Raw genomic sequence first — 16633 nt, 5'->3', positions numbered from 1 at the left:
TTCCCCATCTTGATGTTTTAGTTTGGCAAACAAGCCCAAGGAAGTGTGGATAAATAAATCAAAAGGTATTTGCTTATGAGACAATATGACATTTCATTTGACTCGGGCAGACGCGGCAGCGATGAGCGGGTTGAACATTACCATGATTATGTGCATAATAAATCGGCGCCGACCAGTCACGACATTATAGCGGCGGGCACAATCTAATGAGATCCAATACCGTGAAGGTTAGTAGAATTTTGATTCAGACCATCAGAGAGGTATTCATATAATAACTATTATTAAGACCAGAACAAGGCAAGGTGAGGTTAAGACCCTCTTGAAATTGCCTTATCTTTTTATCTTAGGACAATTAAGTCGGCATTTGAAGGCTTCTTGCAACAAATTTTGCATGCAGACATTTTTTTGATTTTTATTTTTCATTCAGCTCCCTCGGCATCGTGATATTTATTAGGCATGTCTATCTCGGGTAGACCAACAACAACAAAAATGCTTTTATCGCTCATATCTCAGCTATTTTCACTCATTGTCTAAAAACATTTTTCAAGATTTTTCATCTTGGGAAGACAACACAAACATTTTTGCAGAGTAAGGGAAGAGTCCCCATTTTACAAAACTTCTCAGACTCTTAAAAGCGTTCAAGAGAGTGATTAGATTTGTTCTAAAGCTATGATCACAACTTTGAATTGGTTAATAAGGCATAAAAATAACAGGTAGCGTATCAATTTGTGCAAAAGGGGAAACTGGTCATACAGTGAATACTCGGTTCTCAAACAAAATCGGTTTTCGAATGAAAATTGAGGTTTTTTTTTTTTTTTTTTGCTTCTGTTTTTGGACGAAAATCGGTACTCCAACGCCTGCGACAAGACCCGGAAATAACGATGCGCGCGGCCCGACCAGCTGAACCACAACGCGCTTCCTTGTGAATTTCCATGACGCCGAAAAACCTGGAAACAACATAACGCACGCACGGCCCGACCAGCTAACACACGACTCATATCGTTATTGTGAATTCGAACGCACCGGGAAAAAACCCGGAAATAACATTATGCGCGCCGTCCGACCAGCTGATCCACGACGCGCGTTGTTATTGTGTTATAACGCAGCCTTCTGTAAGCAGACGTGGGAAATATCGATTCGGTTTTCGAACAAACCGGTTCTCGGACCGCCTTCTGGAACGGATTGTGGCCGAGAACCAAGGTTGTACTGTAGACCTACCACATTTGACCACAGTTTTTATTGGGTTTTTTTTTTTTTTTCAGAGCATGGCAGAACATTTTGTATGACGCCACAGTAATACAAGAACCTCTTAACAACTCATCTCCACATCATCTTGTGCCCTGATGAAGGGTCCAACCCTGAAAAGATTCATTTCTGCAAAGAATTCGATGCCAACCTCGCTCGTGACTTTCTGATTTTTGTGGCGTTTGCACTGCGTCAGATCGACTTGTGCGAGCGCACGGCTGACTGTCTCAATCCAAAGTGAGCCCCGTTTTCTTTGTCAAAGCAAAACTTTTCACAAGAGCTCATTAGCTTCCAGGCTTTGGATGTTGTGGCTGCGTCTGTGCATATTAAAACGCATTATTGACAAGAGTATTGAAAGCTACTAAAAGCAAGACAAGTAAATTAAATCTCCATCTCAAAGTGCTACCTTTTACAGATGCCTTGTTTTTTTCATTCGTTCTTTTTATCCAAGAGCATCAGTAGTTGAATCACGTCGGTTGAAAATAAATATGCAAATGTGAGACATGTTTCATGTCTGGATGTATTGCTTAAAATAATAAGAGCAGACGTTCCGGCTGTGAAGCCGCGTTCTCAAATCATACCATGTGTCAACTTTCATCTCCCTGTGAAGTTTTCCGAGCAAATAAAACTCCAATGTTTAGGACGCTTCTTTGACCAGGACCCGAGTACATTCCTTGCACTTGATGAGGAGGGGCTAAAAACAAACACGGCTGACGAGATGAATAGAAAAGCAGCGAGCGTCAAATATTACCTGGCCGTTGAAGAGCAGACGTCCAAAGAGCTGCCGGGCCTCGTCCAAGCCGCCCTCCAGATAAACCGCGCCTGCGACAGACGCCATGAAGACTTTTTTCTGTTCAAATACTACACCGTAACAAATACATACACAAAAAGATTATTTTCAAATCAACTGCGGGTCTGCACGGGCCGCTGGTGGTCAGCAGGTCTGCTCCGTACAGTGCAAGTTCTCCCACTTAGAAATCACGGAGGGGGTGTGAAATATTTATCGTAGGCGCATGTCCACTGTGAGAGAGATCATCTGAACGTTTCCTGTAGTTGTTCACCAGGTTTGCGCGCACTGCAGGAGGAATTTTGGCCCACTCCTCCGCACAGATCTTCTCTAGATCAGACGGGTTTCTGGGCTGTCGCTGAGAAACACAGCTCCCTCCAAAGATGTTCTATTGGGTTTAAGTCTGGAGACTGGCTAGGCCACACCAGAACCTTGATATGCTTCTTACGGAGCCACTCCTTGGTTTTCCTGGCTGTGTGTTTCGCGTCATCGTCCTGTTGAAAGACCCGGCCACGACCCATCTTCAATGCTCTGACTGAGGCAAAGAGGTTGTACCCCAAAATCTCACAATACATGGCCGCGGTCATCTTCTTCTTAATACAGTGCAGTCGTCCTGTCCCATGTGCAGGAAAATCACCACCGGAGCATGATGCTACCCACCCCCATGCTTCACAGAAGGGACGGTGTTCTTGGGATGGAACTTCCTCCAAACACGGTTCGTGGAATTGTGACCAAAAAGTTTCATTTTGGTCTCATCTGACCACAAAACTTACTCGCCCCTCCACGATTTCTAAGTGGGAGAACTTGCAATATAACAGGGTGTTCAAATACTTATTTTCTCCACCGTAGTTGTGAGCTCTAATCTCGCCAGTTCTCACGTCCTCCTCATTTTCCTCCCACATTTCGAAAGCAAGCGCGCTTCTTGAAAGGCTCTAAATTGTCCGCGCGAATGAATGCGACCGTGAACGCCCAGCCGTGACCCCGACGGAGACGAGTGCTTTCGAAAATGGACGGAGAAGCGGCTTCATCACAAGCGGGACCGTTTTTATTGTTTACTATGTTTTGGATGCTAAATGACCTCTGGGCTTTTAGTGAAGAGGAAGAAGAAAGGATGGCACCGCTAGAAAAACACCACGCCACAAAAGATGACTTGGATTTTTTTTCCCCCCTACTAAGAAAAAAAAAAAAAAAACCTCACAGCAAATACTTAAATAAAATAATATACAGCTTTGTTTATCTGCGTCGCAAATAAAAAGACATTTTTATGCAAACAGTGCACATCCGAGCACACGGCAAGAAAGATGAGGAAGAGAGAATAAATTGGACAAAAGGACGGCTGCAGAATGTAGCAGCGCTGCTGGCAGGGTGAATATCACAAATGTGTCTCTCGCTCTCTTTCTCTCTGTGAGAATGATTTGCAGCATCTGGCTCTTTTTTTTTTTTTTTTTTCCCCCTTAGCAGCGAGTCAGCTCTCCTCCGCATCTTTTGTTCTTTTAACTCAACTCGCTGCAACTATCAGGGTGCCTTTAAGCGGCGCGCAACTTGCAACCATCACACTTAGGGCGGCTCATTCAATTTGGAAAGTAATAACCACCTGGCAAATTGGGTATACAATCATGCAGCCCTTTTTATTACGTGCATAAATGAGGCGCGGGCGCGCGCCGGCGGTGGAAAGGCGCGAGGCGGCTTTCACGGAAGACATCAAAAACATATGAGGGGATTCATCATCTGGGAAGGAAAAGTGCTTTCAGATGGCAAACAGGCCATTTGCACTGCCACGAAGCAAAAGCCCATCAAGAAATACAAACAAATGACAAACACACGCACACAACCTGTTGTGTCCTCCGCCACCGAACTGCTTGTGTGGAACAAATGTCGTTTAAATGTGATTAAGTCTACTGAGGACTCGCTTGCACTCGGCGAGAAGCAGCCTACAGCTAACTTGTGTGCGTGAGCACTCGGCTAAGAGCTACAAGGATGACTTTGGGAGCAAAAAGAGTCCTTCGACAACAGGTGAAGTCGAAATATTCCAAATTTTTTGAAAACAGGTCTCGAGAGTGGAAAACGGTGTGACGGCTGAGGTTGCGCTGGCGCCAAACGTTTTGGGAAAAACATAAGTCACTGTGGACTGACTAGATGCTGAGAGCTCACATTTTCTATAGGGCTCATCCTCATTAGGGTTGCGGCAGTTGGAGTTGCCAGCTAGCTAAGTTTGGCCGAGAGGCAGGATGACGCACGGAATGGTCGCCAGTCAAACGCAGGCTGCTAAACACTGGAAATGAAATGAGAATTTTTTTTCCCCCCCAGTTTTACTTTTTTGTTTCTTTGTATTTAAATGCTTTTAATTGTGCAAAACACATTTGAGTTTGTTACTTTGTGTATGAAATGCGCTTTGCCAATAGTTATTTTGGAACTGGCACAGATTCATTACATATAGATGTTTGAATCTGGAACAGATTCATTATATTTCATTCACAGCCGGCTTCTGGGGCGAGCCACTTCATCACATTTTATTACTTTATAATGTGAAGATGTTATTTCATTCAAAAGTTCCAGTGTAAAATTCAGCATCGTCGTATTGTGCCTCTTAGATTTTGCATGTAACGTTGACTTGATAGCCGACATCCCGCGACCCCCCCGACATTTTTCAACCGCCAATAATGTGTCTGGAGAAGAAACGTGCGGCCACAACATAAACGCCGCACGAGGCCCGGATCACCGTTTAAGTCCTTTCAGATGTGCGAATCAAGTGCAAATACGGCTGCGGAGGGTCGCCGGGGGTCGACCGCGAGGGGCTCTCCGGGGCTCTTCCCGGGACGCTCTCCGCTAAGTATCGGCGCATGGGATTTGCGGTTTCTGCAGGACTTGAGATGCCGCTACGTGACAGATGTTGCCTCTGGAGACCAGCTGTGAGACCGCATCTCGATGGCTCTTAACTACCACTCATAATACTTTTGTGTGCGCGTGCGGTAGTTGGGGGTGGAGGGGAGGGAGTCGATGTGGGTGTGTCCGCGAGGCAGTTCACTTCATTATTTGATGACACGGCGCATTTGGAAAACTCCCTAACGGATGCGTCAAAGTCATTGAAACGCAAACTTTTTTTACCCCTCTGATTAGATTTTTTTAAAAGTTCCTCTTGTGAAGGAGCAGTGTGTGTTTAGGTGTGTGTGTTGGGAGAACGGGGGGGGGGGGGGTAAAGTGGGGAGAAACCAGCGGAGCCCCTGGGGGGATTTGAAAAGGTATTAAAAATCTCAAAGCAACACCTTTGGTGTCAATCAAAGGGCCTTTGGATGAAGAAAGCAAGATATGCAGTTAATTCATGCTGGAGCTGGCCTGACAAGGAGGCTGTCAGTGGAAGGAAGGGGGGAGCGGGGGGGGGGGGGGGGGGGGAGTGTGCCCCAAAGCCATCCAATAAATTGCACAACTTGGTGCAATCATTAAACGGAGACGTGCGAGCGCCCTCCCGTCCGGCCCGGCAGTCCTGCCGAGCTGCGGCTGACCGCCTCCGCACGCAGCCGCAAAGAGGCCCTGGCAATTAAGACGCCGGCAACCCTTTGCTGCTGCGGCGCGACCGGGCCAAACCGCCGCACGTCTTTCCGCAGCTGGACCGCGTTACGGCCGCGTGACGTCCCCTGTCATCAGTCCATTATGGAAAGATGTGACGGATTCACGGATTCCGTTAACCATACGTGGACACGAAAAGTGTGAGGATATGTGGCCGCCATACTGACAGAAAAGTCCAAGGCTAGAATTTCTACTTTTGCGGATTGGGAGTGTCTGGGGGACTGCTTGCCCTCTTGAGAATTGACTCATGCCACTCACCATCCAAGCATGTCTTTACGGGTCATCCTTTGAGGACTGGTGACAAAAAAAAAAAAAAAAAAAAAAAAAAAAAAGTGTTGCTGACCCATAAAGTTGGAATCGTACAAATGACCAGAAATGTCTTGACAAAATGAACTACAAAGACTCGGGGATAATAGTCTCGTGTGTGTGTATCTGAAAGACCCTAAAAAGTCAGGTTGGAATGTTTGAAGCTACATGATGAAAATGTGCAAAGACTGTATGTAGTACTTCGTCATGGAGTTATCGCATTTAACTGTTCCCATTTCAGTATTCCTGATTTTTTTTTTTTTTGAGGTGCGGTTAAAACAGCTGCTTTAGAGTCAGGCGTGCCCCCACCCCCTCCTCCACTATCTACAGTAAGAACTTGGAACGCCTTCATTTGCATTAGTGGTCACCCCCCCACAGTTAACTAGTTAGCTAGCTAGTACAACACACCCAAAATCTCCAGCTCAAGCCATCGCACTGGAAGAAAGTCCAGACTCGGCAGAACGCCGCCCTCGGGGTCACCACCGGCTGCCTGGCCATGGCTAATCCTACCGGTTAAGCAACACAACCAACTACTCGCCCGGCAGCATCTGCTACGCTACCCGCCCCATCCGGTGTCAAACAAACCACCTCAACCGCGCTTACTTCGCCACGGTGTCCGTGAATACCGTCACGACATCGACGAAGACATCCCCGCCGACACAGTGTTCAAACTCGCTTACTGAGACTGTTCTACGTAGGCGCCACCGAATGGCGGTTGAAGACGCGGTGGCCGGCTACAAACCGGTAGTCATCCTTGGTGGCTACCCTACCCCCGAGGTGGACAAAACCAAAATGACTACATGGCTCGTGTCGAGAATACCAAAAGTCGACTGAACAATGCGAGTGCCTGGCTACAACAACAATACACCAAAAATCCAAAATATATCTTCCCGATGGGGAGTCTGCTGGCGTGGCCGCTTTTGAGGGCCTCGATGTCGGCCGTGAAGGCGCAAGCGTCACGCACAAAAAGTGGAAGACAAACTGACCTGGAGACTGCGGGCTTCGGGCTAGTATGGTGGATTTAGAGTGCCTTGTTGTAACTCTACGGAAAAGCCAAATCCAGAAGCCATTTATTTTCACTTAAAACCGTAGTGTATACTGTAGCTTTCTCTTGACTTTGGCTCGATCTGACGGCTACTTGGTGTTTCCAATAATATATTCGCGAGGTCTTTGATCTCTGCGACCGTTGAGGCATTAAACGGCTTGAACTGAACTTCATTCTTTCGGGTGCCCTTGGACGACAGGCCTGACATGGTTACATTTGGATTAAAGGGGCAGGGCCGGGGAAGACAGTCAGTCAAGTGTGACTCGAGAGTCAAAAAGAGGAGCATGTCAACGTGCAATGTGGATGTTTGACAAGAGGTCAGCGAGACCCCATTGTAGGGTTTTGGGTTTTTTTTTTCCCCCCAGGGGAAATGTGTCCGAACAAGGCCCGCCGCTAACGAACGTCCGCATCTGTCAGACGCGGCGTTCGGCCGTGCCGGACGGTTTGGGAGCGGAATTCTCAATGTCTGAGAGCCTTCCGTGACCACTAAAAAGTGCGAGTCAGGGGCGTGCGGAACACCAGCGGCTGACAGTCACATTAATAACCCAGAATGAATTATTCAAAAACGCTCAGACTCTAATCCATCAAATAATATATTAAGCTCCCCTCTCAGCTCTGTGGGGGCTGAAGCAGCAGACGGACGCGGAAAACAACACATTAAAGAAACTTTCAGAGCGAGCTGCGACAAAAGGAGCGAGCGCCGTTGCGACATCAAACATCTCACTTTTCAAAAAGTCAGAAACAAGCCCCACCCCCACCCTCAAAAAAAAAAAAAAAAAAAAAAAACCAGCCGCCGCAGCTACACAATTGCCGCAATTAACAAAAGAAACGGCACTCGCTGAGTGAACACACCGGATGCATTGTGCAGGAATCTGATATTCAGCGAGCGGGAGATAATCCTTTCTCTCCGTTCTTTTAATAGGAAGAGCTTAGAGAGAGCCCTCACAAAAGGTTCACCATCTGTATCCCCAATGGCTGCCGGCAGCATATAATCCACAGATCAACTGTACAAGGAAATTAGGGCCATAAAAACAGAGAGAGGCCCTCTTTTCTCCGTCTTCTGCCGCTTTCTCTCAATTCCTTTCACTCGGAAGGAAGCTTATCGGCGCCGAGGACCTGAGAGGCAAACAGTAGGGCAACGGTTTCTATGAAGACCGAGTGTGTGTGTGTGTGTGTTTTTTTTTTCTCCTGCAGACGAAAGAGGTAAAGTGGGCGCCGGAGAACGGGAGGTGCGCAGGCCAAAAGAGCCCAAATGAGAATGGCCCACTCTGGCACAAGTTAATGACAGAGGATCAGAAAAGCAAGATTTCCATTCAACACTTTGAATTATTCAGGGTTGCGGGGCACCCATTTGCATTGCAGATGCCTTTGCTTTCCATTCCTCCCCTGCCTCGCCGCCTTTCTCTCTCCTTCTCTGTCTTCGCCAGAGAATTGCCCTGCCGCCGGCTCGGGAGATAGACGCATTCTCCGCTGCGCCCATGCAAAGCAGCAGATTATCTGCCACTTGCAACACAGCGCAGGTTCAGCGGTCACCGCGGCAGAGAAACAAATAAAACAAAGGTCAAAAAACACCACGCCAAGCCGTTAGGCGCGCGCCGCCGGGCCGCTACGAACATCATGAGGGCGTCATATTCCAGTAACGGCTTTCAAAAGGAAGGAGAGAGGAAAGTGCCGGGTGCATTTCCAATTCTGTACGTACGGTACGTGCCCGGCAGCCGGGGCGGGCTCGACGAATCAAATTACCAATATGTAGATGATTTTCCATTCAGATTGGCCCCGATCGCACTGTTGAGGTCACCGCCTGGCGACAGGTCAGCGAAGGGGAAGAACAAAACCGAAAAAAAAAAAAAAGACGCTGAAAGTGGGAAACTGAAATTCATTCAGGCCCGACAGGTGCGCTGCCACGACGGGCAGCAGAAAGAAATTAAGCAGGAAGACCAAAATGAGAAGAGAGTGAGTGCCTTCAACCAAAACATTAATATCCATCCATCCATTTTCGCTAGCTGCTTATCCCCACGAGGGTCGCGGGGAGAGCACATCGAGACAAACACCCGCACTCACGCTCACACCTTCGGGCAATTTAGTGTCCGATTAATGTTGTATATTTTTGGAATGTGGGAGGAAACCGGAGTGCCCACCCGGAGAGAAGCCACGCAGCCACGGGGAGAACATACAAATTCCACGCAGGCGGGTCCGGGGTTGAACCCGGGACCTTGGAACTGTGAGGCCGCCGCAAAAAATAAAGTTATTTTAAAAAAAAAAGGAGAATTAAATCAGCCTCGACGGGCTGCAGAAAAGAAGAAAGGGAGCAAGCAAGGAAATGAAGATATTTTTCTAAAAATGTATATGTTGTAAATAAAGAGGCGCTAATAATTCATGGCAAACATCACGAGTTGCCTCGACGGGCTGCCGAATGAAGTCGAAAGAAAAGGAATAGTTGTACAGTACAGTGAAGTTGCACAGACATCCTGTAGAGGGCAGCGATGCAGATGCGCCACATGCTCCCTTTGACACGATTACAGCGCCATTTTTCTTTATGAAAAGCAAAACGGGGCGGTGGAATGGATTAATAGCGTTTAAAATTCATTTCAGTGGGGAAAACAGATGCGATAAACAGAGTTACGAGCTTGGTCACGGAACAAATTAAACTTGAATTAAACTCCTCAAGGTAGCACAGTACTGTGAAATTTCCTTGGTTTTTTTTTCCCCAGCTACGAATGAACAACTAAAATTGATTTTTTTTTTTTTTTTTTTTTAAACTAAACGTCACTGAAGGTCAGAAGTGTTTGGGGAAAGAATCATTTGGAGCTGAAGCCAATATTTCATCTGCTGATGCGCTTCCTTCCGCTATTAAAAAGAAATTCTCTCCGCAAAAAGTAAAAAACGCAGAACGCTCGTCTTGCGCGGAGAGAGTCGTCTGCTTGCTGAGACTTGGGGGAAAGTCTTATTTATTTGTTATTTGGGGGCGGTGGCAACAGCGACAGCGTGACTCATCGCGTTCGCGGCGCGTCTGCCGGCTAATAACAGAACCGAAGCCGAGATGAGAGCGTCGGAGGAGACGCGTGCCGAGCGAGAGCACAAAAGACACGCGGAGCGAGTGGAAGACGGCTCGCTAACAAGGTCTTGAAGCCGGCGTTTGAGCGCCAAAACTGAAATGAAGATGACAAAAAGTCCCAGGGAGAGAAAAGAGGCGACATCAGACGGGGGGAAAGTGACGCCCTCAAAGGCGCGTCACTTTCTTCACGTCTGCCGTTTCTTTCGTGTGACTTGTTTGGCAGTGTGTCTCTGACAGCACTTTTCCTCTCCTTCAGAACAGCGTGTTTATTCATCACTTTTATTAAGTCGAAAATGGAGATGGGGGGGTGCGGGGGGGGGGATGAAAGCAAGGAGGCTTCCAGCGTGGCGGTTCTCGCTCGGATGTGCGCCACAATGAGCCCGCCGTCAGCCACGGGACAGAATAGATTACCACTTTGTCTCCGCCGATAATGAACCCGCGACAAGTGCGGGGGGCCCCGGGGCTGACGGTGGGGGGGGGGGGCACGGTGCCAGTCAGCACTTTCCGCCCCGCCGCTCCGACGCGAGGAGGAGGAGCTCCCGAAAGCCGACGCGCTCGGCAATCAGGATGGAGATAAGATAAGAAAAAAGCTGCAGACGCCGCAGCTCTCCAGGAGCCCCGGCTTAGCTCGGCGCGACCGGCGCTCGTGCGTGTGTTTGTGGCGACGTAGAGCAAGGTCAATCGTGCCCGGAGGTGAAACCATCTCCTGGGGTCAAGAAAGGTCCACACCGCGTGCGGGATCTGACGCCTCGGTGGGGACTGAACACTCGGATAAAGATCTTAATAGCTTCAAGGAAGTCAGGTTTTAAGGAAAGAGAATGGACAAAAAGATCCGACACAAAGACAACAAGATGATCCGACTCAGATAGAAGAAGCGTCTAAACGTTAACTCTGATCTAAATTGCTGCCGGGGAAAAAATAAAATAAAATAAAATAAAATAAAAAAGCAATCCCGATCAAACCGAGTGCTGCCATGCTAACGTCACTTCAAAGTTTAATTTAATCATTTCATATTAACACCAGTGAAATCCCAGTTATCCATTTTGTTCTTTGTGTTCTTAATCCAGACAAATAGCACAATTGAATCTAAAAATGGAAGAACTTGATATCCGGACTGGAAAGAAAGAAACTACTTGGCGGCGGTTGCAGTCCTCACCAATGAGGGCCTCGAAGCAGTTGGCCATGGCATGCCGCAGGTCCGACTCCCGGCACAGGTCCGGCCCGTGAGCGTAGAGCATGAAGCGATCCAACTCCAGTTTCTGAAAACAACATCGGTGTCAAAGAGGACATTTTCTCAAATCTTCTCAGAACCGTCACTCAAACTGGGGTTGCAGTCTTGAGCAGTTGCTATCTAATTTTTTTTTTTTTTTTTCCACGGTTGTCACATAAGAAACTGGACTCAAATGTGTTCCATAAAAGTTCAAGGTAAAATAATCCTTGTTTAGCAATGGGGTCCGGTTCTGGAACAGCCCCGCAATAGGTGAAATCTAAAAAGTAGCAACAACATTTCTTGCCCTACAATGTTTTAAACGCATTATTCTTTTTTTTTTTTTGCTTTGTTTTGGAACCCGAAATTTAAGTAAGGGGTGATATGATATTACAGTACTGTTGTGCCTTCGCTGAATTGGATAAACACACAAAGACAAAATTAGAACCTGACCTGAATTGCTCCGCCACGCCCCTTAAAGGCCCACATTCAACACAGGAATTCTTTACGTAAGCATGTAACAAAAATGATGGCGTTTTCTCTTGGGGTTGGAACGGCTGAAGCACATTTCAATTCGTTTCAGCGGAGAGAACTGCTAATATGCTTGGTCACCGAACAAATTAATGTCATTTTTTGTTTTGTCGTCGTTGCAGACTTTCAAACTGCAACTCGACTTCCTCTAAAGTGCATCCAAAGTCCAAGTTGCCTGGCAACAGACGTGCAAACAAACAGCCAGGGTGCCACTTAATTACGGCTGAAACCCGTTGGGGGTACGGCCACCCCCTGCGACTCAAACCCCGACTCCAAGGGAGCATTCCCTACTTTGTGAATTTCTCTCTGTCTGTACATACACATCATTTTTTTTCTCGAAAAGATAATCTTGAGTGTTCTCGAGCCCACGGTTAAACAACTTGGCGAGAGCGATCGCGCTCGCGTCAGCACGGGCGGCAAATTGAAACAAGGCCGACGGCTACGCGGCGCTAATGCCGATTGGAGCGGCCGCGTCTTTTGTATTCGGCGGGGGAGCGACATGAAAGATGCAAGTTTTTAATTGCTTTCGCGCACCGTTTGCCGTTGTGTACTTTTGTTTTGGTTTTTTTTTTCCTGGCGAGCCACTCGACGAGGCTCAGAAAGCGTGAGGAGGGAAAGGGACGAGGGGGGGGGGGGGGGGGTCGAAGCCCGCAGTGTTTCCGGAAGACCTACTGGGTGGCCCCACTGGGATGCCCGCTCTCTTCCTCCGAAACAACAACCTTTTAACTCCAATTACAAACCTGTATGGGGGGGGGGGGGGGGGGGGGGGGGGAAGCGGGCTTGCAGCTTGACAGACTTCCAAGTCTCCCCTGTGCCCCCTTAAAGAGAAGCTGACTCTCAAACAATCGACTGTCGGTTGGCGGACCTTTCCAGCGGGTTGGTGGTGGTGGTGGGGGGGGGGCATCTTACCTTCGCGAGCATGGCCAGGTGTTGATTCTGCACGATGGCCGTTCTGTAGGTGGCCAGGCCGCCTTCCTCCAAAGTGGGGAAGAGGTAGTACAAGTGGACACTGCGGAAACCAAGGGAAAAATGACAGGGTTAAGTGACGAGCAAGCGCCTTGCGAGTCTTCTTCACAGTTCTCGGGGTTCGAATCCAAGCTTTGGCCGGCCTGTGTGGACATCGATACCCACCCAAGCCCGTTTTGGATGCCCGCCCCCCACCGAGCAAGTGTACGTGAAAGCTTGCTCTGCAAATGGCTGACAAGCAGTCCAAGGTGTAGCAACGCTAGTGAGGATGAGCGCCCGCAGAAAATGGACGGGTGGCTCTTTCGTATCGGAACACAACAGACTGCGTACTGTCAGTCCGAGGCGGAGGGGTGAGTTATTCTCCCTCATGATTCATTCATCGAACGCCGAGATTATCCGGCGAGGGCTTCGTCTCCGGGCCCACCGGCGGACGCGTCGGTGGTTCCGCAGCTGGCTTCCGAAGCGCCCCGCTTCCGTTTTCATTAGCGGCCAGCGTTGGCCCGGCCCGCAGCGTGTCATTTGATTTCCTCCCAATCGCGAGCCGCCCTTTAATTCAGCCATTGGCAATCAACGGCGGGCCGGGAACGCAGGTGGAGTCCTCTCGCCGAAATTCGCGATGGAATGTTGGCGGGGGAAACAAAAGCGCTGAAAATCAACGACTCCGCTTAGCACCCTGGAAAAGATGAAAAACTTTACTTTGGATCGGGCGTTGGCAAAGTATGGAGGTAAAATACGGCCTGCTCCATTCCTTAATCTCAACTTTCATGCTATTTTGCATGAATTGCTGAAATCTTATGTATTCATATTTTAAACTGACTTCTCATTAAAATTAAATAGTGTAACAATGAATACATTTTAAATGATAAAATATTCAGAAAATCATTAAACAAAGGAGAATGACGTAATGTTTGGCTGCCATTTTATATCATTATATACATTTTAACTTCTCGTTAAGTTTAGTTGATTTGTATGTAAATTAAAGAAAAATGTAAAATTAATATTTAAACAGTAACCTAATTATCAATTTAGAACCAGATTTTACTGATAGAAAACCCATGTATACAAAATTTGAACTTTTTTTTTTTTTTTTTTTAACTTATCTGAAAATGACTTGGCTATTCCGTCCCTTGTAAATTAATTTGTCGATCCCAGAGGTCGAGTTACAACTTCATCGCAACACTAACTGGACAATCGAAGGCTTTGTGGGTGCAGTTTCTTTTCTATCCAAAGAGGCTTGCCTGGCTTTTTTTTTTTTTTTTTTTTTTGCAGATTAACGCTGAAAAGCGCTCAGCACTAAAACAGAGAATTTCCCAAACGGGCGAAAAATGCCGCGAAGGAAATCGGCAAAACGCGCAGGCGGCGAAAACATGAATCGGCTCCGAGAGCCTGAGAGGAACTCGTCCAAGCTTGCGACTGAACTTTACTTGCTAGTTCCTCTGAAATATTTACTCACAAATATTGCGGGAGGAATTATTTATTTTACATCATCTGCTTTTAAAACGTCCTCCAGACTCCCGCTACGACCGGAGCCAGTGCCGCACGAGCCGGGCCCGCGACGTTGCTTCCATGGGAAGAATATTGTGTTTGGCTGGATGGCGGCACACTGTGTGTGTGTGTGTGTGGTGGATGCGGGGGGGAGGGAGGGGGGGGCAGGCATTTGGTCGGATCTGCTGTAGCCATTTAACTGGACAAGAGGCTGATAAATAATTCAGAGAGCTCGAACGCGGGCTGAGCATGTCTCATCCGACGCTAACAATCCGAGACGTGGGCAGAGGATGGCAAGACGGGAATTGCCAGGCAATTTTTTCTCGTCTCACAAATCTGCGAACCAATGAGATGATTTTCTTTTTTTTTTTTTTTTTTTAATCATTTGCACTTAAGCCATCATAGAGAGCGGGAAGATTTTTTTTTTGTGTGCATGTTTTGTTAGACTCTTCCTCCCGCATTTAAGATAAAAACACACAGAACAGGTTAATCAAAGACTAAATTATTGTCCATAGGTGTGAATGCAAGTGTGATGCTTTTTTTTTTTTTTTTTTTCCCTCGCTATATGTACCCTGCTGATCAGTCCAAGGTGAAATCACCAATATTGCATATATAATTCTTAATTATGCACTTATAGTTAGATGCAATGTCACAGCAAGAAAGTTGAATCTAGTCTAAACTCTTCCACTCTGGAGCGCAGGACCAAAAAAAAAAAAAAAAAATTGTTTTGCCACAAAAAGCCTTCATCAACGCTATCCTTTATCCTTGTGGTCAAATCCGAGTCGCGGGGACGGAGGGTGGTTCCGGCCGTGGGCGGTGCGCTCGATTAATAATAGCCACGTATAATTAGCCCCAGGCCAGGCTAAGTGGCGGGCAGCAGTGACCAACTGTGCGCGCCCCGCAGTCAATAACACACGGAGCACTGCGGACAGCTAATTGCGAGTTGTCGTGACAGCTCCCGGGCCGGTTGGCGGGTGGTAAGGGGAGGTAAGAATTATATCCGCGCTTTCAATTACCAGGAAATCACCGTCTCCCGCACCTCGACAGCGCAGGGAAGACTTGTGACAGACACCCAAAGACGGAGATGATGAGAGGGAAAGTGCGAGCGAAGCGATTGGAAGTGGTGAGGGGAGAAAGGCTGACAGCGTTGCAGTCGGCTTCAATTAGCAGTTGCGTCTATCAGGCGTGGCGGGAGAAACCTTCTTCTCACCTGGTGAGGAACTCCACCACGGCGTCGCCCAGGAACTCCAAACGCTCGTTGTGATTGATCCTGAGGATGGGGGGGGGGGGGGGGGGGAAAGACAACATGAAACGCGGCGGAGAACAAACGCGCACTCAACCAGAATAGCGCTGCGTGGATGCCGAACGAAAACGCCACATAAAACGGAGAGATTCCACCCTGGGTGGCTCAGCGAGGAACAGCACACGGGAAAAGGTTGAGACTTATATGAACTTTTTCACCTTCCTAATACAATGAGAAAAGACCTCAAATATACATTTCTGACTCTTTTTCAGAACAACAAAGCTAAAGTTAGATCGTACTGTAAATGGAAGTAGCAAGCGTCGCAAACTTTCAGACAATTGAGAGGAAGAAAACGTGACAACTGCCTTCCAAAATGCCACAACGGTCGGATCTGCACTTTGTTGGCACAAAAAAAGCGAAATAATAATAATCCCGTGAGATGCCTTTTTCCATATCTTGTCTCAAAGTTTTATGTAAATGGCTGGAGTGCTTTTTTTTTTTTTTTTTTAAAGTAATCTTGCATAAAAAGAGAGATGAAAATATAATCTCCTTGGCGGAGGAAATCCCGCGCAGGCGTTCATCTCATTTCGCTTGCCCCGAGATCTCCCGTCCTTCCGCGGTTGCAAGTTAATTTTCTTGTCAGCGGGCCTGCCGGGAACCTTAATCACCGGACTCGTACCTTTGATTGCTCCCGCGGTTAGCGATAGCGCGAACGCGCATCTGTGTGTCCACAGGCGGCCTACCTGGAGGGGGACGGGTCGTCCTGGCCCAGACGGGACATGATGTTAATCAAAGTGTTGATTCCTGAAAAGGGAAACGCGGCAGGGTGGCCCGGGTCAAAAAAAGGGGTGCACTGATAAAGGAGGAAGACGAAGAAAGCACCGTAAAGCTCCTCACCTTTCTTCCTCATGTACATGTGGTGAACCTTCCTGTCGCCGTACTTGGGCTGACGGATGCCGCAGTTGGACAGCGAGTTGCGGGCGTGGTCGGGGTTCATCCCGAAGTTGAGATGGTGGCTGGGATGCGTCATGGCCAGCTGGGGAAGGGGAAGACGAGCGCGGTGGGTGACCCTTTTCACATACTCCCGAATTCAATCCGCTTCCTCTTTTCGTGTCGAAGCGTTAAAATTTGGATCCGTTTAGGTTTGTTTAAAGAAAAGGGGCAGCGAAATCTTAAATATTTGGTAGAAGTGGAGGTTT

General features: G+C 47.8%; 1 protein-coding gene across 15 annotated transcripts in view; it reads right to left on the bottom strand.

Moving 5' to 3' along the window:
• The window catches only part of drosha (drosha ribonuclease III), a 179746-nt gene that overhangs the window by 40238 nt on the left and 122875 nt on the right, over positions 1-16633 (bottom strand). For all 15 annotated transcript variants that reach the window (XM_061804976.1, XM_061804975.1, XM_061804974.1 and 12 more), the window contains 6 exons: positions 16332-16470; positions 16178-16238; positions 15402-15461; positions 12650-12749; positions 11159-11261; positions 1997-2067 (listed from right to left, as the gene is read on the bottom strand). In XM_061804976.1, the coding sequence (XP_061660960.1) occupies positions 1997-2067; positions 11159-11261; positions 12650-12749; positions 15402-15461; positions 16178-16238; positions 16332-16470 (534 nt within the window). The remainder of the gene's footprint in view (positions 1-1996; positions 2068-11158; positions 11262-12649; positions 12750-15401; positions 15462-16177; positions 16239-16331; positions 16471-16633) is intronic.

This window comes from Syngnathoides biaculeatus, chromosome 19, assembly GCF_019802595.1.
Source record: "Syngnathoides biaculeatus isolate LvHL_M chromosome 19, ASM1980259v1, whole genome shotgun sequence".
In the NCBI taxonomy this organism is placed as follows: Eukaryota; Metazoa; Chordata; class Actinopteri; order Syngnathiformes; family Syngnathidae; genus Syngnathoides; species Syngnathoides biaculeatus.
Note: the sequence above shows the minus strand (reverse complement) of the source record. Positions and strands in the feature narration are given on the sequence as shown.